Source organism: Eschrichtius robustus, chromosome 2 (assembly GCF_028021215.1).
Source record: "Eschrichtius robustus isolate mEscRob2 chromosome 2, mEscRob2.pri, whole genome shotgun sequence".
Classification (NCBI taxonomy): Eukaryota; Metazoa; Chordata; class Mammalia; order Artiodactyla; family Eschrichtiidae; genus Eschrichtius; species Eschrichtius robustus.
Window position 1 is genome coordinate 42,972,217 of NC_090825.1, and position 26,844 is coordinate 42,999,060.

General features: G+C 38.8%; 1 protein-coding gene across 1 annotated transcript in view; it reads left to right on the forward strand.

Annotated features, from left to right (window-relative positions):
- Window positions 1-9,862: 9,862 nt before the first annotated feature.
- Window positions 9,863-26,844, forward strand: part of IL31RA (interleukin 31 receptor A) — a 37,017-nt gene continuing 20,035 nt past the window's right edge. Inside the window, 1 exon segment of the mRNA XM_068534811.1 lies at window positions 9,863-10,001. Within this exon segment, the coding sequence (XP_068390912.1) occupies window positions 9,863-10,001 (139 nt within the window).

Genomic DNA, 26,844 nt, shown 5'->3' on the forward strand with positions numbered 1-26,844 from the left:
CTGTGAAAAATGCCAGTGGTAGTTTGATAGGAATTGCATTGAATCTGTAGATTGCTTTGGGTAGTAGAGTCATTTTCACAATGTTGATTCTTCCAATCCAAGAACATGGTATATCTCTCCATCTATTTGTATCATCTTTAATTTCTTTCATCAGTGTCCTATAATTTTCTGCGTACAGGTCTTTTGTCTCCTTAGGTAGGTTTATTCCTAGATATTTTTATTCTTTTTGTTGCAATGGTAAACGGGAGTGTTTTCTTAATTTCACTTTCAGATTTTTCATCATTAGTGTATAGGAATGCAAGAGATTTCTGTGCATTAATTTTGTATCCTGCTACTTTACCAAATTCATTGATTACCTCTAGTAGTTTTCTGGTAGCATCTTTAGGATTCTCTATGTATAGTATCATGTCATCTGCAAACAGTGACAGCTTTACTTCTTCTTTTCCGATTTGGATTCCTTTTATTTCTTTTTCTTCTCTGATTGCTGTGGCTAACACGTCCAAAACTATGTTGAATAATAGTGGTGAGAGTGGGCAACCTTGTCTTGTTCCTGATCTTAGTGGAAATGGTTTCAGTTTTTCACCATTGAGGACAGTGTTGGCTGTGGGTTTGTCATATATGGCCTTTATTATGTTGAGGAAAGTTCCCTCCATGCCTACTTTCTGCAGGGCTTTTATCATAAATGGGTGTTGAATTTTGTTGAAAGCGTTCTCTGCGTCTATTGAGATGATCATATGGTTTTTCTCCTTCAATTTGTTAATATGATGTATCACGTTGATTGATTTGCATATATTGAAGAATCCTTGCATTCCTGGGATAAACCCCACTTGATCATGGTGTATGATCCTTTTAATGTGCTGTTGGATTCTGTTTGCTAGTATTTTGTTGAGGATTTTTGCATCTATGTTCATCAGTGATATTGGCCTGTAGTTTTCTTTCTTTGTGACACCTTTGTCTGGTTTTGGTATCAGGGTGATGGTGGCCTCGTAGAATGAGTTTGGGAGTGTTCCTCCCTCTGCAATATTTTGGAAGAGTTTGAGAAGGATAGGTGTTAGCTCTTCTCTAAATGTTTGATAGAATTCACCTGTGAAGCCATCTGGTCCTGGGCTTTTGTTTGTTGGAAGGTTTTTAATCACAGTTTCAATTTCAGTGCTTGTGATTGGTCTGTTCATATTTTCTATTTCTTCCTGGTTCAGTCTCGGCAGTTTGTGCATTTCTAAGAATCTGTCCATTTCTTCCAGGTTGTCCATTTTATTGGCATAGAGTTGCTTGTAGTAATCTCTCATGATCATTTGTATTTCTGCAGTGTCAGTGGTTACTTCTCCTTTTTCACTTCTAATTCTATTGATTTGAGTCTTCTCCCTTTTTCTCTTGATGAGTCTGGCTAATGGTTTATCAATTTTGTTTATCTTCTCAAAGAACCAGCTTTTAGTTTCATTGATCTTTGCTATTGTTTCCTTCATTTCTTTTTCATTTATTTCTGATCTAATCTTTATGATTTCTTTCCTTCTGCTAGCTTTGGGGTTTTTTTGTTCTTCTTTCTCTAATTGCTTTAGGTGCAAGGTTAGGTTGTTTATTCGAGATGTTTCCTGTTTCTTGATGTAGGCTTGTATTGCTATAAACTTCCCTCTTAGAACTGCTTTTGCTGCATGCCATAGGTTTTGGGTCGTCGTGTCTCCATTGTCATTTGTTTCTAGGTATTTTTTGATTTCCCCTTTGATTTCTTCAGTGATCACTGCGTTATTAAGTAGTGTATTGTGTAGCCTCCATGTGTTTGTATTTTTTACAGATCTTTTCCTGTAATTGATATCTAGTCTCATAGCGTTGTGGTCGGAAAAGATACTTGATACATTTCAATTTTCTTAAATTTACCAAGGCTTGATTTGTGACCCAAGATATGATCTATCCTGGAGAATGTTCCATGAGCACTTGAGAAAAATGTGTATTCTGTTGTTTTTGGGTGGAATGTCCTATAAATATCAATTAAGTCCATCTTGTTTAATGTATCATTTAAAGCTTGTGTTTCCTTATTTATTTTCATTTTGGATGATCTGTCCATTGGTGAAAGTGGGGTGTTAAAGTCCCCTACTATGATTGTGTTGCTGTCGATTTCCCCTTTTATGGCTGTTAGTATTTGCCTTATGTATTGAGGTGCTCCTATGTTGGGTGCATAAATATTTACAATTGTTATACCTTCCTCTTGGATCGATCCCTTGATCATTATGTAGTGTCCTTCTTTGTCTCTTGTAATAGTCTTTATTTTAAAGTCTATTTTGTCTGATATGAGAATTGCTACTCCAGCTTTCTTTTGATTTCCATTTGCATGGAATATCTTTTTCCATCCCCTCACTTTCAGTCTGTATGTGTCTCTAGGTCTGAATTGGGTCTCTTGTAGACAGCATATATATGGGTCTTGTTTTTGTATCCATTCAGCCAGTCTGTGTCTTTTGGTGGGATCATTTAATCCATTTACATTCAAGGTAATTATCAATATGTATGTTCCTATTCCCATTTTCTTAAATGTTTTGGGTTTGTTATTGTAGGTGTTTTCCTTCTCTTGTGTTTCTTGCCTAGAGAAGTTCCTTTAGCATTTGTTGTAAAGCTGGTTTGGTGGAGCTGAACTCTCTCAGCTTTTGCTTGTCTGTAAAGGTTTTAATTTCTCCATCAAATCTGAATGAGATCCTTGCTGGATAGAGTAACCTTGGTTGTAGGTTTTTCTCCTTCATCACTTTAAGTATATCCTGCCACTCCCTTCTGGCTTGCAGAGTTTCTGCTGAAATATCAGCTGTTAACCTTATGGGAATTCCCTTGTGTGTTATTTGTTGTTTTTCCCTTGCTGCTTTTAATATGTTTTCTTTATATTTAATTTTTGATAGTTTGATTAATATGTGTCTTGGCGTGTTTCTCCTTGGATTTATCCTGTATGGGACTCTCTGTGCTTCCAGGACTTGATTAACTATCTCCTTTCCCATATTAGGGAAGTTTTCAACTATTATCTCTTCAAATATTTTCTCAGTTCCTTTCTTTTTCTCTTCTTCTTCTGGGACCCCTATAATTCGAATGTTGGTGCGTTTAATGTTGTCCCAGAGGTCTCTGAGACTGTCTTCAGTTCTTTTCATTCTTTTTTCTTTATTCTGTTCCACAGCAGTGAATTCCACCATTGTGTCTTCCAGGTCACTTATCCTTTCTTCTGCCTCAGTTATTCTGCTATTGATCCCGTCTAGAGTATTTTTAATTTCATTTATTGTGTTTTTCATCGTTGCTTTTTTCCTCTTTAGTTCTTCTATGTCCTTGTTAAATGTTTCTTGCATTTTGTCTATTCTATTTTCAAGATTTTGGATCATGTTTACTATCGTTATTCTGAATTCTTTTTCAGTTAGACTGCCTATTTCCTCTTCATTTGTTATGTCTGGTGTGTTTTGACCCTGCTCCTTCATCTGCTGTGTGTTTTTTTGTCGTCTCATTTTGCTTATCTTACTGTGTTTGGGGTCTCCTTTTCACAGGCTGCAGGTTCATAGTTCCCGTTGTTTTTGGTATCTGTCCCCAGTGGCTAAGGTTGGTTCAGTGGGTTGTGTAGGCTTCCTGGTGGAGGGGACTAGTGCCTGTGTTCTGGTGGATGAGCCTGGATCTTGTCTTTCTGGTGGTCAGGTCCACGTCTGGTGGTGTGTTTTGGGGTGTCTGTGGCCTTATTATGATTTTAGGCAGCCTCTCTGGTAATGGATGGGGCTGTGTTCCTGTCTTGCTAGTTGTTTGGCATAGGGCATCCAGCACTGTAGCTTGCTGGTCGTTGAGTGAAGCTGGGTCTTGATGTTGAGATGGAGATCTCTGAGAGATTTTTGCCATTTGGTATTATGTGGAGCTGGGAGGTCTCTTGTGGACCAGTGTCCTGAAGTTGGCTCTCCCACCTCAGAGGCACAGCCCTGATGCCTGGCTGGAGCACCAAGAGCCTTTCATCCACATGGCTCAGAATAAAAGGGAGAAAAAATAGAAAGAAAGAAAGAAAGAGGATAAAATAAAATAAAATAAAATAAAATAAAGCTATTATAATAAAAAAATAAGAAAAAAATTATTAAGAATAAATTTATTAAGAAAAATTTTTTAATTTTTTCAAATAAATTTATTAATTTTTTATAATAAAAAGCATTTTCAGAACTCTAATGAAACTCTAATGAAAAACTGATGAACTCATAAAACTGCTAACAAAAGATCAAGATGAAAAAAAAATTAATTACATGGGACTGAGTGAACTGATGAGGATGAGTATAATTTTTGTGACTTTCTGTCTGAATTAAAAAAAAAAAAAATCCCACAAGGACTCAGAGGCAAAGAATATGCAAATCAATTTTCACTGCAAAGTAAAGGAGCTGTTACAGTGGAGGATTACTGGACTGAATGTCAATATTATGACATAGTATGAGTGTGTTTCATGTTTGGTAATTGCAATCATTGTTGCTTTTGTTGTGGTCATCCATGTACAATACTTGGTGTCAGTCTATCTCTTGTAAAAATAAAATACAGTGTGTGTGTGTGAAAAAAAAAATGAAAAAAATTATTAAGAAAAAAATTTTTAATTTTTTAAAATAAAAAATATGAAAACTTATTAAGAAAAAAATTTTTAATTTTTAAAAATAGAAAATAAGGAAAAAATTATTAAGAAAACATTAATAAAAAAAATTTTTTTAAGTAAAAAAAAAAAAAAAAAGGACAGACTGAACCCTTGGACTAATGGTGAAAGCAAAGCTATACAGACAAAATCTCACCCAGAAGCATACATATATACACTCACCAAAAAAGGAAAAGGGGAAAAATTAAGATATCCTGCTCCCGAAGTCCATCTCCTGAATTTGGGATGATTCATTGTCTATTCAGGTATTCAACAGATGCAGGCACATCAAGTTGTTTGTGGAGCTTTAATCCGCTGCTTCTGAGGCTGCTGGGAGAGATTTAACTTTCTCTTCTTTGTTCGTACAGCTCCCGGGGTTCAGCTTTGGATTTGGACCCGCCTCTGCGTGTAGGTCGCCTGAGGGCGTCTGTTCCCCGCCCAGACAGAACGGGGTTAAAGGAGCAGCTGCTTCGGGGGCTCTGGCTCACTCAGGCTGGGGGGAGGGAGGGGTATGGATGCGGGGCAAGCCTGCGGCAGCAGAGGCCAGCGGGAAGTTGCAGCAGCCTGAGGCGCGCCGTGCATTCTCCCGGGGAAGTTGTCCCTGGATCACGGGAGCCTGGCAGTGGCGGGCTGCACAGGCTTCCAGGAGGGTCGGTGTGGATAGTGACCTGTGCTCGCACACAGGCTTCTTGGTGGCTGCAGCAGCCTTAGCATCTCATGCCTGTCTCTGAGGTCCACGCTGATAGCCGCAGCTCGTGCCCGTCTCTGGAGCTCGTTTAGGCGGCGCTCTGAATCCCCCCTCCTTGCACACCCCGAAACAATGGTCTCTTGCCTCTTCGGCAGCTCCAAGCTTTTTCCCGGACTCCCTCCCGTCTAGCCGTGGCGCACTAGTCCCTTAAGGCTGTGTTCACTCAGCCAACCCCAGTCCTCTCCCTGGGATCTGACCGAAGCCCGAGCCTTAGCTCCCAGCCCCCGCCCGCCCTGGCGGGTGAGCAGACAAGCCTCTCGGGCTGGTGAGTGCTGGTCGGCACCGATCCTCGGTGCGGGAATCTCTCCGCTTTTCCCTCTGCGCCCCTGTTGCTGTGGGGTCCGCGCTGATAGCCGCGGCTCGCGCCCGTCTCTGGAGTTCGTTTAGGCGGCGCTCTGAATCCCCTCTCCTTGCGCGCCGCGAAACAAAGAGGCAAGAAAAAGTCTCTTGCCTCTTCGGCAGCTACAGACTTTTTCCCGGACTCCCTCCCGGCTAGCTGTGGTGCGCTAACCCCTTCAGGCTGTGTTCACGCCGCCAACCCCAGTCCTCTCCCTGGGATCTGACCGAAGCCCGAGCCTTAGCTCCCAGCCCCCGCCCGCCCCAGCGGGTGAGCAGACAAGCCTCTCGGGCTGGTGAGTGCTGCTCGGCACCGATCCTCTGTGCGGGAATATCTCCGCTTTGCTCTCCGCACCCCTGTTGCTGCGCTCTCCTCCGTGGTTCCAAAGCTCCCCCCTCCGCCACCCGCAGTCTCTGCCCGCGAAGGGGCTTCCTAGTGTGTGGAAACCTTTCCTTCTTCACAGCTCCCTCCCACTGGTGCAGGTCCCGTCCCTATTCTTTTGTCTCTGTTATTTCTTTTTTCTTTTGCCCTACCCAAGTACATGGGGAGTTTCTTGCCTTTTGGGAGGTCGGACGTCTTCTGCCAGCGTTCAGTGGGTGTTCTGTAGGAGCAGTTCCACGTGTAGATGTATTTCTAATGTATCTGTGGGAAGGAAGGTGATCTCCGCGTCTTACTCTTCCGCCGTCTTGCTTGCACCGCTCTCTAAAACTTTTAAAAAGTGTTTAAGTAGTTTTTAGTGACTTATTAGAAAACTACTTCTAAGACTGTCCATGGAGAAATGCAAAGCTGTTTCTTTCACACCTTTCCCTTGAGCTACTAAGATACTCCTAATATATTGTAGTTGCTAAGTCATTCCACTGATCTTTTGTAATTAAAATCATCAACGAATAAGCGGTTGCCTTGAATTATTTAAACCCTGGGTCAGCAGTCTTTCTAGCTCTTGAGTCCAGTGCACATCATTGTTAGAAGGAAGAGAGGGAGAAGAAAACAAGGGAAGAAAGAAGGGAACAGAAAGAAAATGAGTGTGAGTTGAGGTGCAGTAGAGCTTCCTAAGTAGCCCTGCATTTAAGCCTTCCTTGGGCAAATCATTGCTCTAGAGCAGTACTGTCTGATAGAAGTATATTGTGAGCCACATATGTGATCAATATATCCCAAATATCATTTCAGTATGTAATCAATATAAAAATTAAGGTACTTTACCATTTTGTACTAAATCTTTGAAATCCAGTATATATTTTATAATTACCTCATATCTCAATTTGGATGCTGTCTTCATTGGAAATACTTAGGATCGATATTTAGATTTTATATATAGCAAATTATGATTCATGTACCCAATATAGATTCACATACTCAAGTTGTTCCAGACATAATTAAGTTTTCCAATAGCTGAATCATGTCTCAGGTTTTAAATTTAGATTAAGTAAAATAAAATTTAAAAAAATTCAGTTTTTCAGTTGCACTAGCTATGTTTCAAGTGCTTAGTAGCCATATGTGGTTAGTGGCTATGGCTACTTTAGTGACAGTGCAACTCTAAAGTCTAGACTAAGTTGACTGTAAGCTCTAGGAAGGCAGGGGCTTCTGCCTGGCACTGAGAAAGTGCTCAAGAAATATTTGTGGTTTGAAAATAATATCCTATTTTAAAGTTGGTAGAGTTGAAAGTGAGACTTAATTAATAAACTAATTTGATTGAATAGCTGGAGGGAAACCAGGCTTCCCAAGCTACGTCTTTGTTTCCAAAATTTAATTATTCCTAATAAGCATTTAGTGTGGAGCTATTTAGGCCAGAATGGCTATACATTTTTGGAGCATGCCTCTTTCCACTCCAGTGGCTGGTAACTCTGGTCAAATTGCATATTAATTGCCACATAGTGGATTAGCTAAACAACTATGGGGAAAAATAGTCTGATCTTTTTATACTTCATTGGTTTGAATTTGGGGAATATAAGCTAAAGGAAAATGAATGAAGTCAAAATAATTAAGGTTTTAATTTGAAAAATAATCATATCCTATTCTATGTTGCTCTGCAGAGGAAACTATTTTGTTGTTATAGGGGCAGACACAGCTAATTTAACAACAACAACAACAACAAAAATCTAACTTGCACAATGTTCCATAGTGTGAAAAAAGGACTATATTCTTTGAGAATGGGAGTTTTATGTTTTAACATCCCTATGTTTTTTCCCACTAATTACCCAAATTTTACTAGTTTGGTGCTCTGCTCACACTTCTTTCACGAAGCCTTCCTTGATTACTGTAGTTCATAATGCTTCCTCCCATTCCTGAATTCTTTTCTCATAGACCCAAGTATTTTGTCATCCAAATATATATCTACAGTGTTGTGAATTGTTTCCCATTTGACTCATGTCATGTCATATCTAGCCATTCCAACTCAGTGTTCTCAGTGTTTAATGAGTAGCAGTTCCTCAACATTTGCTTGAGTACACAGAAAACAACAAGTGGAAACCCTGGCCGATAGACTTCTTAAGAACCTGACTGTTCCCATGGTTTGTGTTCAAATTGCTTTACTGCATTCTGTTTGACTTGAGTAGTGGCAGCAGCTCGGCTGAGATGGAGAGAGAGAGCTGAACTGCCAGGTATTGGGAGTACTGGATTAAACAACAAGCCAAAGTGAAAGTGACAGTCAAGTCGTTAATCACTTACTGAGTTTGTATAAACAAGGGTCTAAACTAAAGAAAGACTCCCTCTGGTCCACTTTTCCCTATGGAATGGCCTACTGGTTGAGGGTCAGGTGGATCAACACAGATGTTGGGGGTTGTCTCACTGCTCAGGGAGCCCTGAACAAAAGGCACCTGCAGATTTATGGACCTAGGGGCTGGGAGAAGGAAGAAGGAAGAGCTAGGAGTGGGAAAGTACTGAGTCGGGTGTAGAAAATTGTCTTCAAGTTTTCCACCATAGGAAGACTTCCTGATAGAGATGCCTGGGCCAGGAATGCAGATGTGTGTAAGAGCATGGCCATCCATGGGGACCTGAGTCCTTGTATGCAACAACTTTCAGAGATGGCAATGCACTGTGTATTGATTTTGTACCAAATCTGATATGGAGAAGGCCTCTTTCTCCTGTGAAGCCTGCCAGGGAAAGCCTTTGTAATTGCCTATGGTCGGCCTGAAAAGTCAGGTTTTTTGGGCTGGGAGGTGGACTCCTTACATATGAAATCTAAATACTTCTATTCTCAGGACGTGAAACTACTCTCATCTATTCTAGGATGGACATTTCCTCACGTTTTAATATCTTTGAAATCAGAATGCATTTTACAGTTGACATCATCCAGGTAACAGTTGTGATCTAACTGATGCTTTTGGATAAAAATCAAGAAAGTACCAGCAGATAGAGAGCAAGAAGGCCAAGTAGGAGAATATGGAGCTCACCTCCCCTGATGAACACATAGAAATACATCTACGTGTGGAGCAGTTCTCACAGAAAACAAACTGGAGACTGGCAGAAAGACTTATGTAACCAAGGCTGTAAGATCCACATGGAGTTGCATAGGAAGGAAAGAAAAGTGGTCAGGTCAGGACCTGTGTCCCTGGGAGGAGACACAGAAGAGGAGCAGGATTATGTGGGCTCAGAGATCCTCCCTGGGGAGTGAACAGTTCAAACCGTGTATTGGGTGCCTTAGCCCTGAGGTCTGACACTGGGAAGACAAGTCCTTTTTTTTTATTTATTTATTTTTTTAAGAATTTCACTTATTTATTTTATTTATTTATTTATTTATTTTTGGCTGTGTTGGGTCCTCGTTTCTGTGTGAGGGCTTTCTCTAGTTGTGGCAAGCGGGGGCCACTCTTCATCGCGGTGCGCGGGCCTCTCACTATCACGGCCTCTCTTGTTGCGGAGCACAGGCTCCAGACGCGCAGGCTCAGTAATTGTGGCTCACGGGCCCAGTTGCTCCGCGGCATGTGGGATCTTCCCAGACCAGGGCTCGAACCCGTGTCCCCTGCATAGCAGGCAGATTCTCAACCACTGCGCCACCAGGGAAGCCCCGACAAGTCCTTTTAGTTGGTGTGAAAACCAGTGGGACTAACAATAGAACTGTTAGGAAACTAGACTTGGCTCACAAAGAGCATGCACATGCTTGCTTACTCCTGAAACAAGGCAGAGGACGTGGATTGAAACTGCCTGGGACTTAGGCTGGTTTCCCTCGACCACCCAGTGCATGCCCCAGCCGATGCCAAGCACCTGCTCCAGCTCCTCTTGCTCTGCAGTGCAGCTTCCCGCTAGGGTGAAGGCTGCTGTTTCTGAGGAGAGTGCACAGTTGTGGAGGATGGAGGTGTCTCAGACCCAGCACAACACCCGTATAGGGTGAGGGCAGATATTACTGGCATTTATGGGGGCAACAGATCGGGAGTGGTGTGGAACTCTGGTGTGCTGGGACTGCCCCAGTGTGCACCCTGGCCTGCACCAGTCACCAACTCCCATCACTCACTTGAGTCCCTCTTGCTCCAGCACTGCTCCCCTCTGGGGTAAAGGTGCTGATGCTGGGAGGGGGAAAGCACAGACTTAGAAGGAACAGAACCAGCTCAGACCTGACCCTCAGGCCTTTTGTTCCAGCAGTTTGGGACCTGCCCCTGACCCCAATAGAATGATGTTGGTCATTGAGCAGAGGAGATGCCCTGGCTCACACCTGGCTCTGACTCTAATCTCTCCATCTCCAGCCCCACCTCCCACCAAGGTGATAGTTGCCAGCACACCCTGGGGAAAGACATGACTCATGATCACTTCAGGTCCAGCTCTCCCAGGAAAGCCACCGGGCACATGCAGACTGTATAGGCATGCTCCCACACAAGGACAACCTTGCAAGACTGGGATAGGTAACTGTTTCACCTAATTTCAAAAGAGAAAGTTAAGCAAAATGAGAAATAGGCATTTTTATTTTCAAATGAAAGAACAAGAAAAAGAACCCTGAAAAAACTAATGAAAACGATAATTTACCAGATAAAGAGTTAAAAGCATTAGTAATAAGATTGCTAACTGAATTAGGCAAAAGAATAGATGAACACAGTGAGAATTTTAATAAGGAAGTAGAAATGTAAAAAAGAACCAGTCAGAACTGAAGAATACAATAACAAATGAAAAACACACGTGAAGAAATGAACAGCAGACTAAAGTGATACAGAAGAACACATAAGTGATCTGGAAGATAGAATAAGGGAAATCACCCAATCAGAACAGCAAAAAGAAAAAAAATGAAAACAGATTAAGGGACCTGTGGGAAAACACCAAGTATACTAATATTCACATTATAGGCATCTCAGAAGAGAGAGAAAAATGTACTGAAAATGTAATTTGATTAAACTGTGGCTGAAAAATTCCTGAAACTGAAGAAGGAAATGGATATCCAGATATAGGAAGCACAGAGTCCCCCAAAAGATATGAACACAAAGAGACCCACAACAAGACATAATTAAAATGGCAAAAAGTTAGAATTCTAAAGGCAGCAAGAGAAAAACAGAGTCACTTAAAAGGGAACTCCCATAAGGCCATCAGCTGATTTTTCTGCAGAAACTTTGCAGGCCAGAGGGGAGTGGCATGATTTATTTAAAGTGCTGAAGGGAAAAAGCCTGAAACTTAGGATACTCTACTGAGCAAGGGTATAATTCAGAATTGGAAGAGAGGTAAAGAACTTCTTAGATGAGTAAAAAAATGAAAAGAATTCATCAATACTAAACCAACCCTAAAAGAAATGTTTCTATAAGTGGAAAAGAAAAGGCTACAACAAGAAGTAAGAATTTATAGGAAATGAAAAATCCAATTAGTAAAGGCAAATACATAGTAAAGGCTGTGAATCACCTTAAATAACCTAGTACAAAGATTAAAAGATTAAAAAAATTGTAAAATCAACTATAACTACAAAAAAGGGATAAACAAGATGTAAAATATGACATCAAAAATACAAAAATGCAGGGGTAGGGAGTAAAAAAATGTAAGTCTTTTAGAATGTGTGTGAACTTAATGACTACCAGTTTAATTAAAACAGGTAGATATAGATCAACATATGAACTCCATGGTAACTGCAAATCAAAAACCTACAATAGATACACAAAAACTAGAGAGAAAAGAACACAAGCATACCACTAAAGCAAATAATCAAACCACAAGGGAAGAAACTAAAAAAGAAGAAAACAGAACTACAAAAACAACCAGAAAACAAGTAGCAAAATGGAAATAAGTATATTTAAATGTCCGTGGACCAAATGTTCCAATCAAAAGACATAGGGTGCCTAATTGGATAAAACAGTAAGACCCATGTATATGCTGCTTACAAGAGACTCACTTCAGAGCTAAAGACACACATGGAATTAAAGTGAGGGTATGGAAAAGAATATTTCATGCAAGTAGACATGACAAGAAAGCTGGGGTAGCAATACTCATATAAGACAAGATAGATTTTAATTTTTGAATTTTATTTACTTTTTTATACAGTAGGTTTTTAGTCATCAATTTTATACACATCAGTGTATACATGTCAATCCCAATCGCCCAATTCATCACACCACCATCCGCACCCCACCGTGGCTTTCCCCCCTTGGTGTCCATACGTTTGTTCTCTACATCTGTGTCTCAACTTCTGCCCTGCAAACCAGTTCATCTGTACCACTTTTCTAGGTTCCACATACATGCGTTAATATACAATATTTGTTTTTCTCTTTCTGACTTACTTCACTCTGTATGACAGTCTCTAGATCCATCCACGTCTCAACAAATGACCCAATTTCGTTCCTTTTTATGGCTGAGTAATATTCCATTGTATATGTGTACCACATCTTCTTTATCCATTTGTCTGTTGATGGGCATTTAGGTTGCTTCCATGACCTGGCTGTTGTAAATAGTGCTGCAATGAACATTGGGGTGCATGTGTCTTTTTGAATTATGGTTTTCTCTGGGTATATGCCCAGTAGTGGGATTGCTGGGTCATATGGTAATTCTATTTTTAATTTTTTAAGGAACCTCCATACTGTTCTCCACAGTGGCTGTATCAATTTACATTCCCACCAACAGTGCAAGAGGGTTCCCTTTTCTCCACACCCTCTCCAGCATTTGTTGTTTGTAGATTTTCTGATGATGCCCATTCTAACTTGTGTGAGGTGGTATCTCGTTGCAGTTTTGGTTTGCATTTCTCTAATAATTAGTGATGTTGAGCAGCTTTTCATGTGCTTCTTGGCCATCTGTATGTCTTCTTTGGAGAAATGTCTATTTAGGTCTTCTGCCCATTTTTGGATTGGGTTGTTTGTTTTTTAAATATTGAGCTGCATGAGCTGTTTATATATTTTGGAGATTAATCCTTTGTCCATTGATTCATTTGCAAATATTTTCTCCCATTCTGAGGGTTGTCTTTTCGTCTTGTTTATGGTTTCCTTTGCTGTACAAAAGCTTTTAAGTTTCATTAGGTCCCATGTGTTTATTTTTGTTTTTATTTCCATTACTCTAGGAGGTGGATCAAAAAAGATCTTGCTGTGATTTATGTCAAAGAGTGTTCTTCCTATGTTTTCCTCTAAGAGTTTTATAGTGTCTGGTCTTACATTTAGGTCTCTAATCCATTTTGAGTTTATTTTTGTGTTTGGTGTTAGGGAGTGTTCTAATTTCATTCTTTTACATGTAGCTGGCCAGTTTTCCCAGCACCACTTATTGAAGAGACTGTCTTTTCTCCATTGTATATCCTTGCCTCCTTTGTCATAGATTAGTTGACCATAGGTGTGTGGGTTTATCTCTGGGCTTTCTATCTTCTTCCATTGACCTATGTTTCTGTTTTTGTAAGATAAGACAGACTTTAAAACAAAGTCTATAACAAAAGACAAATAAGGCCAATATATATTGATAAAAGGGATCAATACAATAAGAGGATATAACATTTGTTAACATGTATGTACCTTACATAGGAGCACCTAAATGTATAAAGCAAATATTAACAGATGTAAAGGGAGAAATTGACATTAATAATAGGTGACTTTAACACCCCACTTACATCAGAGGACAGATCATCCAGACAGAAAATCAACAAGGAAACAGTAGTATTAAATGATACATTCGATCAGTTGGACTTAATAGATATCTATAGGATATTCCATCCAAAACCAGCAGAATACACGTTCTTTTCAAGTGCACATGTAACGTTCTCTGGGGTAGATCATATGCTAGGCCACAACACAAGTCTCAACAAATTTAAGAGGATAGAAATTATATCAAGCATTTCTTCTGACCACAACAGTATGAAACTAGAAATCAACTACAGTAAGAAAAATGGGAAAAAAAGCCAAACACATGGAGACTAAACAACAAGCTACTAAAAAACCAATGGGTCAATGAAGAAATAAAAAGAAAATCAGAAAATACCTTGAGACAAAATAAAAGCACAACTTTCCAAAATCTATGGGACACAACAAAAACAGGTCTAAAAGGGAAGCTTATAGCTATAGAGGCCTACCTCAGGAAACAAGAAAAATCTCAAACAACCTAACCTACCATCTAAAGGAATGAGAAAAAGAAGAACAAACAAAGCCCAAAGCCAGTAGAAGGAAGGAAATAGTAAAGATCAACAAGGAAATGAAATAGAGCCCCTCCCCCCCCCAAAAAAAACCAATAGAAAAGATCAGTGAAGCCAAGAGCTGTTTTTTTGAAAAACGAAACAAAACAAAACAAAATTGATAAGTCTTTAGCCAGGCCCATCCAGAAAAAAATAGAGGACCCAAATAAAATAAGAAGTGAAAGACGAGAAATAACAGCTGATACCACAGAGCTACAAAAAATTGTAAGAGAATACTATGAACAGTTATACACCAACAAATTGGACAAACTAGAAGAAATGGACACATTTCTATAAGCATACAGTCTTCCAAGTCTGAATCAGGAAGAAATAGGCAATCTGAACTGACCAATCACTAGTAGTGAAATTGAATTTGTAATTTTAAAAACTTCCAGCAAACAAAAGTCCAGGGCTGGAAGACTTCACAGGGGAATTCTATCAAACACATAAAGAAGCACTAATACCTATACTTCTCAAACTATTCCAAAAAAGTTGAAGAGGAGGGAACACTTCCAAATTCATTTCTATGAGGCTAGTATTACCCTGATACCAAAAGCAGACAAAGACACTATAGAAAAAAACAAAATCACAGGCCAATATCTCTGATGAACATAGATGCAAAAATCCTCAACAAAATATTAGCAAACCAAATCCAACAATATATTAAAAGGATCATACACAATGATTAGGTAGGATTTATTCCAGGGATGCAAGGATGGTTCAATATTTGCAAATCAATCAATGTGATACACCACCTTAACAAAAGGAAGGATAAAAAAATCACATGATCATCTCAATAGACTCAGAAAAAGCATTTGACAAAATTCACCATCCAATCACAATAAAAAAAACTCTCATTGAAGTTGGTATATAGGGAACATACTTCAACATAATAAAGGGCATTTATGACAAACTCACAGCTAACATTATTCTCAACAGTGAAAAGCTGAAAGCTTTTCCTCTCAAATCAGGAATAAGACAAGGATGTCCACTCTCGCCACTTTAATTTAACATAGTATTGGAAGTCCTAGCCACAGCAAACAAGAAAAAGAAATAAAAGTCATCCAAATTGGATGGGAAGAAATAAAACTGTCTCTATTTGCAGATGATGTGATACTATATATGTAAAAAACCCTAAAGTCTCCACCAAAAACTATCAGAAGTAATAAATGAATTCATTAAAGTTGTAAGATACAAGATTACTATACAGAAATCTGTTGTTTTTCTAGCCACTAGTAATGAACTTTCAGAAAGAGAAAGCAAGAAAGCAATTCTATTTAAAATCACATCAAAAGAATAAAACACCTAATAATAAACGTAACCAAGGAGGTGAAAGACCTGTGCTCTGAAAACTATAAAACTTTTTTTTTTAAGGCTGTGTGCGAGAGCATGTGGGATCTTAGTTCCCTGACCAGGAATTGAAACTGCGTCCCCTGCATTGGAACCATGGAGTCTTAACCACTGGACCGCCAGGGAAGTCCCTGAAAACTATGAAGCATTGATGAAGGAAATTGAAGATGATACAAAGAAATGGCAAGGTATCCCATGTTCATGGATTGGAATAATTTTGTTAAAATATCCATACTACCCAAAGCAATCTATAGATTTAATGCAATCCCTATTTAAAATACTCATGACATTTTTCACAGTAGAACAAATAATCCTAAAATTTATATGGGACCACAAAAGACTCTGAATATCCAAAGCAATCTTGAGGAAAAAAGAACAAAGCTGTAAGTGTTACGCACCCTGACTTCAGACTGTACTACAAATCTACAGTAATCAAAACAGTATGGTACTTGCACAAAAACAGACTCATAGATCAATGGGACAGAATAAAGAGCCCAGAAATAAACCCACACATTTATGTTCAATTAGTCTTTGACAAAGGAGGCAAGAATATACAATGGAGAAAAGATAATCACTTCAACAAGTGGTGCTGGGAAAACTGGACAGCTATATGTAAAACAATGAGATTAGAACATTTCCTCACGCCATATGTAAAAATAAACTCAAAATGGGTTAAAAACCTAAATATAAAACCTGAAGCCGGGCTTCCCTGGTGGCGCAGTGGTTAAGAATCTGCCTGCCAATGCAGGGGACACGGGTTCGAGCCTTGGTCTGGGAAGATCCCACATGCCACGGAGCAACTAAGCCCGTGAGCCACAAGTACTGAGCCTGCGCGTCTGGAGCCTGTGCTCCGCAACGGGAGAGGCCGCGACAGTGTGAAGCCCGCGCACAGCGATGAAGAGTGGCCCCCGCTTGCCACAACTGGAGAAAGCCCTCGCACAGAAACGAAGACCCAACACAGCCAAAAATAAATAAATAAATAAATTAATTAATTAAAAACAAAACAAAACAAAACAAAAGAAACCCTGAAGCCTTAGAGGAAAACAAAAGCGGAACACACTTTGACATAAAGTGTAGCAATATTCTTTTGGATCTGTCTCCTAAGGCAAAAGAAATAAAAGCAAAAATAAACAAATGGGGCCTAATTAGACTAAAAGCTTTTGCACAGCAAAGGAAACCATTAACAAAGAAAAGACAACCTACTGAATGGGAGAAAATATTTGCAAATGATATGACCAACAAGGAGTTAATATCCAATATATATATAAATAGCTCATACAACTTAGTATCAAAAAAAACCAATAGCCCAATTAAAAAATGGGCAGAAGACCCGAACAGACATTTTTCCAAAGAAGACATACAGATGGCCAACAGGCAGAAGAAAAGATGTTCAACGTTGCTAATCATTAGGGAAATGCAAATCAAAACCCAGTGAGATATCACCTCACACATGTCATGGCTATCATCAAAAAGTCTACAAATAACAAGTGTTGGTGAGGATGTGGAGAAAAGGAAACCCTCCTATGCTGTTGGTGGGAATGTAAATTGGTGCAGCCACTATGGAAAACAGTATGTAAGTTCCTCAAAAAACTAAAAACTAGAGATACCATATGATCCAGCAATTCCACTCCTGGGTATGTAAAAGGAAAACACGAATTTGAAAAGATATATGCACTCCAGTGTTCAAAGCAGCATTATTTGCAGTAACCGAGATATGGAAGCAACCTAATTGTCCATCAACAGCTGCGTGGATAAAGAGGGTGTGGTATATATATACAATGGGATATTACTTGGCCATAAAAAAGAATGAAATTGTGCCATTTGCAACAACATATATGGACCTGGAATATATTATGCTTAGTGAAATAATTGAAACAGAGAAAGACAAATACTATATGTTATCATTTGTATGCGGAATCTGAAAAATAAATGAATAAACATAACAAAACAGACTCACAGTTATAGAGAACAAATTAGTGGTTACCATTGGGGAGAGACGGGGGTAGAGGATTAAGAAATACAAACTATTATGTATAAAATAAGCTACAGGGTTATATTGTACAGCACAGGGAACATAGCCAATATTTTGTAATAACTTTAAATGGATTATAATCTATAAAAATATTAATCACTATGTTGTACACCTGAAACTAATATAATCGTGTAAATCAACTATACTTCAATTTTAAAAAAAGCAAGTACAGAATCAAAAAGTCTTAATCTTGGTTAGATACAATATCTTTTTATATTTTCTTACCTATCTTTCTTTTGAACATTTCCTACATAAGATCTTGAATTTGGCAGTTTATGTCTTTGGCATCTCTGTTTTAGACTGTCCTAACATGTTCTGTTGAGATAGATTGAGGTTTAGGGTATAGAATCAGAAGGGAATACAGTGGACATTCTGAAGCAGAGAGGTCAATGTCTAATTTTTCTTTGATGATTGTTCCTCTGTATTTAATTATGAGAGCTTCCCATGGCTAAGTAAATTATTTCTCAGTCACCTGAGAAGAGTAAGTTTTCCTTTTTCTTTTTTTGGCCCAAAGTCCTTATCCTGTAAAGGTCAAAGTAGTAAAACACCTAACTGTCAAATCTTATGTCCTCTTTTTTTCCCCCACTCACTAGTGTTTTCTAGGGATTGTTAGCACCTCTAAGCATGCCAAGGCTTTCTGGGAATGACTTGAAATCTTGCTTAGTAGTTTTGGGAAACATGATATGACTGAAAATGAGACTTTACTAATTTCACTAGCTCATGGGTCTCACTAACTGGAGGGAGTCCTGAAGAGACTACACATATGAAAGGAAACTTTCACTTTACTCTGTGTCAGGACTGCCGTGAGCTGTTTCACAACCTCTGCCAGGGCAGAACAAATTAATTAAACTATGGAATGTTCTAAGGATCCAACTGGAGCCATTTCCCCAAATCTGACTGCTAAGCCTGTCTAGGAATAAGGACTGGGGATAAGATTCTGATGATATCACAACAGTGTCCCTCTTCACTTGCATTTATCTTTTTTTCTTTTTTTAAATTTTTATTTATTTATTTATTTTTGGCTGCGTTGGGTCTTTGTTGCTGCGCATGGGCTTTCTCTAATTGTGGCGAGTGGGGGCTACTCTTCATTGTGGTGCGCGGGCTTCTCATTGTAGTGGCTTCTCTTGCTGCAGAGCACGGTCTATAGGCGTGCAGGCTTCAGTAGTTGTGGCATGCGGGCTTCAGTAGTTGTGGCATGCAGGCTTCAGTAGTTGTGGCTCACGGGCTCTAGAGTGCAGGCTCAGTAGTTGTGGTGCATGGGCTTAGTTGCTCCGTGGCATGTGGGATCTTCCCAGGCCAGGGCTTGAACCCCTGTCCCCTGCAAGGGCAGGCGGATTCTTAACTACTGCTCCACCAGGGAAGCCCCTGCATTTATCTTTAGTGCAATTTGGAAACCAAATTCAACTGGTAGATAGCAGGAAACCAAAGGATCCTGAAAGACCACATAAGAAATGTGGTGAACCAAAGCCCTTTTGTAACAAGGAAAGCAAATCCTGAGACAGTGGCTCTGACAGCCTCACCTGCTATGGACTGAACCAGAGGCTTGGGCAGTGGAATCTCATTGGAAAAAAATGGACTTCGTTTTCCTTATTTTTTATTACCCCACTTTACCTTTTCCGTATATTTCTGTCTTCTAACACTCCTCTTAGCCCTGAGTTATTCTGATGTGCACCACTGCTTAAGAAACACTGGCTAGATTTTACTTTCTAAATATCACCCATAGGTAAATGTATATTAGCACATTCTCTTTTCTACTTTTTCTCTTGAAATCTGTTTTAGTTATCTATTGCTGCATAATAAATTAGCCCCAAACTGAGAGGCATAAATCAACATTTATTATCTCACCATTTCTGTGGGTTAGGAATCTGGGCATGACTTAGCCGGGTCCTCTGGTTCTGCGTGTCTCACAAAGCTGCAATGAAGGTGTTGGCTGGGATGGTCATCTCAGGACTTGGTTGAGTAAGGATCTGCTTCCAAGCTCACTCAAGTGGTTGTTGGCAAGATTTAGTTCCTCTCAGGTTGTTGGACTTAAGACCGCAGTTTCTCACGAGCTGTTATCAAAGGTTGCCCTGTGAGTTCCTTGCCACATGTGCCTCTCCATAGCACAGTTTACAATGTGACCACTGGTGTCATCAGGGTGAGCAAGTGAGGGGTCAGGAGAGAGTTGAGAAAGAAAAAAGTTAAAATTTTATAACCTGATCACAGAAGTGACATCCCATCACTTTTTCTGTGTTCTGTTAATTAGAAGTGACTCACCAATTCCAACCTACACTCAAGAGAGCATTACACAGAGCATGAATAACAAAAGGCAAGATGATTGGCAGACATTTTTATTTTTTTAATTGAAGTCTAATTGACATCCAACAGTATATTAGTTTCAGGTGTACAACATAATGATACGGTATTTGTATACATTAAGAAATTATCACAATCTGTCTAGTTATGCTCTGTCACCATACAAAGTTATAAGAATTTTTTCTTGTAATGAGAACTTTTAAGATTTATTTTCTTAGCAACTTTCAGACTTGCAGTACAATATTGACTATAGTCACTATGCTGTACATTACATCCCCATGACTCATATCTTTTATAACTGGAAGTTTGTACCTTTTGATCCCCTTCTCCCAATTTGCCCTCCCCTTAACTCCTCTCCACTCTGGCAACCATCAGTCTGTTCTCTGTATCTGTGAATTTTGTTTGTTTTGTTTTTACATTTCACATACAAGTGAAATCATGCAGTATGTATCTTTCTTTGTCTGACATATTTCACTTAGCATGGTACCCTCAAGGTCCATCCATGTTGTCTCAAATGACAGGATTTCATTCTTTTTCTATGGCTGAGTAGTATTTTACTGTATATTTATACCACATCTTCTTTAACCGTTCATCCATTGATGGACACTTAGGGTGCTTCCGTATCTTGGCTATTGTAAATAATGCTGCAGTGAACATAGGTGTGCATGTATCCTTTCGAAATACTGTTTTTGTTTTCTCTGGGTAAATACTCAGAAGTGGAATTGCTGGATCATATGGTAGTTTTATTTTTAGATTTTGAGGAATCTCCATACTGTTTTCCATACTGGCTGCGTCAATTTAAATTCCAATGGGAGACGTTTGAGAAGATGTCTACCACAGAATGTAAATTATTACATGAATGATATACAGTTTGGAAATTGGAACACATAGGGGTGTGACTCCTATTCCATAACTCTTGAAAGTAATATAACAACTTTAAAAATTCAGCCTGAATCTGATAGTCCCTATCCTGTTGGAATGGCAGGAAATTTGATCTCAGGCATTATTAGGGATCACCTTCACCCCAACACATAAACTCATAGTTATGCTGAGGTTCCAGGTTCATGAGCACCACCAAAGTCCTGGGGAAGCCCTTCAGATCAAACTCTTGAAACCTAGAAAATCCTTTACCTCTCCATGGTCTGGGGCTGGGTGGAGGTTTTCTTCCTCTTATTCTCTGCTGCCTCTCTAGACACTCTCTTCTCCCTTCCTTGAGGTACCTCTCCCATTAATCTGAGCCCTCCCTAACGACTGGAAGAGTCATTGACTTCAAGTGGACATTTCCAGCCTGTTCACATTCCTGAGTAAAAGAAATAACAAGGGTCTTGTCTTCTTGCTTATAATGGGGAAGGAAGGAAACATAAGAGAGTGGAACATTAACATCTCAAAATTAGCCTATTGGACAAGATGAAACCGCTTAGACACTGTTTAAATATTGTTTCACCAAGCTATTAATATAGTTGTTATTTTTAAATCTTTTTATTTTATATTGGAGTGTAGTTGATTAACAATGTTGTGTTAGTTTCAGGTGTACAGAAAAGTGATTCAGTTATACATATACCTGAATCTATTCTTTTTCAAATTCTTTTCCCATTTAGGTTGCTACATAATATTGAGCAGAGTTCCCTGTGCTATACAGTAGGTCCTTGTTGGTTATCCATTTTAAATATAGCAGTGTGTATATGTCAATCCCAAACTCCCTAACTATCCCTCCCCTCCACCCTTTCCCCCTGGTAACCATAAGTTCATTCTCTAAGTCTGTGAGTCTGTTTCTGTTTTGTAAATAAGTTCATTTGCATCATTTTTTAAGATTCTGCGTATAAGTGATATCATACAATATTTCTCTTTCTCTGTCTGACTTACTTCACTCAATATGACAATCTCTAGGTCCATCCATGTTGCTGCAAATGGCACTATTTCATTCTTTTTAATGGCTGACTAATATTCCATTGTATATATGTACCACATCTTCTTTATCCATTCCTCTTTCGATAGACATTTAGGTTACTTCCATGTCTTGGGAATTGTAAACAGTGCTGCAGTGAACATTGAGGTGCATGTATTCTTTCAGACCATGTTTTTCTCCAAATATATGCCCAAGAGTGGGATTGCTGGATCATATGATAGCTCTATTTTAAGTTTTTAAGGAACCTCCATACTGTTCTCCACAGTGGCTGTACCAATTTACATTCCCACCAACAGTGTAGGAGGGTTCCCTTCTCTCCACACCCTCTCCAGGATTTATTGTTTGTGGATTTTTTGATGGTAGCCATTCTGACTGGTGTGAGGTAATATCTCATAGTAGTTTTGATTAGCATTTCTCTAATAATTAGTGATGTTGAACATCTTTTCATGTGCCTCTTGGCCATCTGTATGTTTTCTTTGGAGAAATGTCTATTTAGGTCTTCTGTCATGTTTTGATTGGATTGTTTGTTTTGATGATATTAAGCCACATGAGCTGTGTGTAAATTTTAGAGACTAATCCCTTGTCATTCACATCATTTGCAAGTATTTTCTCCCATTCTGTGGATTGTCTTTTCGTTTTGTTTATGGTTTTCTTTACTGTGCAAAAGCTTTTGAGTTTAATTAGGTCCCATTTGTTTATTTTTGTTTTTATTTCCATTACTCTGGGAGACATATTGAAAAAGATATTGCTGTGATTTATGTCAGAGAGTGTTCTGCCTGTTTTACTGTAAGAGTTTTATAGTGTCCAGTCTCAAATTTAGGTCTTTAATCCATTTTGAGTTTATTTTTGTGTATGGTGTTAAAGAATGTTCTAATTTCATTTTTCTACATATATCTGTCAAGTTTTCCCAGCACCATTTATTGAAGAGGCTGTCTTTCCTCCATTGTACAGTCTCGCCTCCATTGTTGTAGATTAATTGACCATAGGTTCATGGGTTTATTTCTGGGCTTTGTATCCTGTTCCACTAATCTATATTTCTATTTTTGTGCCAGTATCATACTGTTTTGATGACTGTAGCTTTGTAGTATAGTCTGAAGCTGGGCATCCTGATTCCCTCTGCTGCATTTTTGGTTTTTATTTTCCTCTAGGTTGCTTTGGCTGTTCAGGGTCTTTTGTGTCTACATACAGATTTTACGATTTTTTTTGTTCTAGTTCTGTGAAAAATGCCATTGGTAATTTGATAGGGATTGCATTGAATCTGTAGATTGCCTTGGGTAGTATAGTCACTGATTCTGCCAATCCAAGAACATGGTATATCTTTCCACTTGTTTGTGTCGTCTTCAATTTCTTTCATCAGTATCTTGTACTTTTCAGAGTACAGGTCTTTTGTCTCCTTAGGTAGGTTTATTCCTAGGTATTTTATTCTTTTTGATGTGATGGTAAATGGGATTGTTTCTTTAATTTCTCTTTCTGATCTTTCATTGTTAGTGTATAGAAATGCAAGAGATTTCTGTGTATTAATTTTGTAAACTGCAACTTTACCAAATTCATTGATGAGCTCTAGTAGTTTTCCAGTAGTGTCTTTAGGGTTTTCTGTGTATAGTATCATGTCATCTGCAAACAGTGATGGTTTAACTTCTTCTTTTCCAATTTGGAGTCCTTTTATTTCTTTTTCTTGTCTGATTGCTGTAGCTAAGACTTCCAAAACTATGTGGAATAAAAGTGGTGAGAGTGGGTATCCTTGTCTTGTTCCTGATCTTAGAGGAAATGCTTTCAGCTTTTCACCGTTGAGTATGATGTTAGCTGTAGGTTTGTCATATATGGCCTTTATTATGTTGAGGTATATTCCCTCTATGCCCACTTTCTGGAGAGTTTTTATCATAAATGGGTTTTGAATTTTGTCAAAAGCTTTTTCTGCATCCATTAGATGATCATATGGTATGTATTCTTCAATTTGTTGTTGTGGTGTATCACACTGATTGATTTGGAGATATTGAAAAATCCTTGCATCCCTGGGATAAATCCCACTTGATCATGGCGTATGATCCTTTTAATGTGTTTTTGGATTCTGTTTGTTAGTATTTTGTTGAGGATTTTTGCATCTATGTTCATCAGTGATATTGGCCTGTAATTTTCTTTTTGTGGTATCTTTGTCTGGTTTTGGTATCAGGGTGATGGTGGCCTCATAGAATGAATTTGGGAGTTTTCCGTCCTCTGCAATTTTTTTGGAACAGTTTCAGAAGGATAGTTAGCTCTTCCCTAAATGTTTGATAGAATTCACTTGTGAAGCCATCTGATCCTGGACTTTTGTTTGTTGGGAGTTTAAAAATCAGTTTCAATTTCAGTACTTGTGATTGGTCTGTTCATATTTTCTATTTCTTCCTGGTTCAGTCTTGAGAGATTGTACCTTTCTAAGAATTTGTCCATTTCTTCTAGGTTGTCCATTTTATTGGCATACACTTGCTTGTAGTAGTCTCTCATGGTCCTTTGTATTTCTCTGGTGTCCTTTGTAACTTCACCTTTTTCATTTCTAATTTTATTGATTTGAGTCTTGTCCCTTTTTTTCTTCATGAGTCTGGCTAAAGTTTTATCAATTTTGTTTATCTTTTCAAAGAACCAGCTTTTAGTTTCATTGATCTTTGCTTTTGTTTTCTTCGTCTCTATTTCATTTATTTCTGCTCTGATCTTTATGATTTCTTTCCCTCTATTAACTTTTGGTTTTGCTTGTTCTTCTTTCTCTAGTTGCTTTAGGTGTAAGGTTAGGTTGTTTATTTGAGATTTTTCATGTTTCCTGAGGTAAGATTGTATTGCTATAAACTTCCCTCTTAGGTTTTGCTGCATGGGTTTTGCTGCATCCCATAAGTTTTGGATCATTGTGCTTTTGTTTTCATTTGTCTCTAGGTATTTTTTGATTTCCTCTTTGATTTCTTCAGTGATCCATTGGTTGTTTAGTAGCATATTGTTTAGCTTCCACATGTTTGTGTTTTACAGTTTTTTTCTGTAGTTTACTTCTAATCTCATAGTGTTGTGGTCAGAAAAGATGCTTGATATGATATCAATTTTCTTAAATTTATGGAGGCTCGCTTTGTGGCCCAGCATGTGGTCAATCCTGGAAAATGTTCCATGTGCACATGAGAGGAATGTGCATTCTGCTGCTTTTGGATGGAATGCTGTATAAATATCAATTAAGTCCATCTGGTCTAATGTATCATTTAAGGTCTGTGTTTCATTACTGATTTTCTGTCTGGATGATCTGTCCATTGATGAAAGTGGGGGTTAAAGTCCCTCACTATTATTGTGTTACTGTCGATTTCTCCCTTTATGGCTATTAGTATTTGCCTTACATATTGAGGTGCTCCTATGTTGGGTACATATACATTTACAATTGTTACGTCTTCTTCTTGGATTGATCCCTTGATAATTATGTAGTGTCCTTCTTCATCTCTTATAACAGTCTTTATTTTAAAGCTTATTTTGTCTGCTATGAGTATTGCTACTCCAGCTTTCTTTTGATTTCCATTTGCATGGAATACCTTTTTCCATCCCTTCACTTTCAGTCTGTATGTGTCCCTAGGTCTGAAGTGGGTCTCTTGTAGACAGTGGGTCTTGTTTTTCAATCCATTCAGCCAGTCTATGTCTTTTGGTTGGAGCATTTAATCCATTTATATTTAAGGTAATTATCGATATGTATGTTCCTATTAACATTTTCTTAATTGTTTTGGGTTTGTTTTCATAGGTCCTTTTTCTTCCCTTCCGCTTTTGTTCTCTTCTCTTGTGGTTTGATGACCATCTTTAGTGTTGTTTGGGTTGCTTTTTCTCTTTTGTATGTGTATCTATTGTAGCTTTTGGGTTTGCTGTTCCCACGAGCTTTTAATATAGCAATCTATATATGTGCAGTGTTGTTTTAAGTTGCCGGTCTCTTTCTGCCCTAGAGAAGTTTCTTTAACATTTGTTTCAAAGCTGGTCTGGTGGTGCTGAATTCTCTTAGCTTTTGCTTGTCTGTAAAGCTTTTGATTTCTCTGTCAAATCTGAATGAGAGCCTTGCTGGGTAGAGTATTCTTGGTTGTAGGTTCTTCCCTTTCATCACTTTAAATATGTTGTGCCACTCCCTTCTGGCCTGTAGAGTTTCTGCTGAGAAATCAGCTGATAACCTTATGGGAGTTCCCTTGTATATTATTTGTCATTTTTCCCTTGTTGCTTTTAATATTTTTTATTTGTCTTTAATTTTTGTCAATTTGATTACTATGTCTCTTGGCATGTTCCTCCTTGGGTTTATCCTGCCTGGGACTCTCTGTGCTTCCTGGACTTGAGTGACTGTTTCCTTTCCCGTGTTAGGGAAGTTTTCTGCTATTATCTTTTCAAATATTTTCTCAGGTCCCCTCTCTCTTTTCCTTCTGGGACCCCTATAATGCGAGTGTTGATGTGTTTAATGTTGTCCCAGAGGTCTCTTAAACTGTCTTCATTTCTTTTCATTCTTTTTTCTTTATTCTGTTCTGCAGCAGTGATTTCCACTATTCTGTTTTTCAGGTCACTTACCCATTCTTCTGCCTCAGTCATTCTGCTATTGATCCTTCTAGTGTATTTTTCATTTTAATTATTGTTTTGTTCATCTCTGTTTGTTTGTTCTTTAGTTCTTCTAGGTCTTTGTTAAACATTTCTTGCATCTTCTTGATCCTTGCCTCCATTCTTTTTCCACGATTCTGGATCATCTTCACTCTCATTATTCTGAATTCTTTTTCTGGAAGGTTGCCTATCTCCACTTCATTTGGTTGTTTTTCTGGGGTTTTATCTTGTTCCTTCATCTGGTACATAGCCCTCTGCCTTTTCATCTTGTCTTTCTGTGAATGTGATTTTTGTTCCACAGGCTGCAGGACTGTAGTTCTTCTTACTTCTGCTGTCTGCCCTGTGGTGGATGAGGCTATCTAAGAGGCTTGTGCAAGTTTCCTGATGGGAGGGAGTGGTGGTGGGTAGAGCTGACTGTTGCTGTGGTGGGCAGAGCTCAGTAAAACTTTAATCTGCTTGACTGCTCATGGG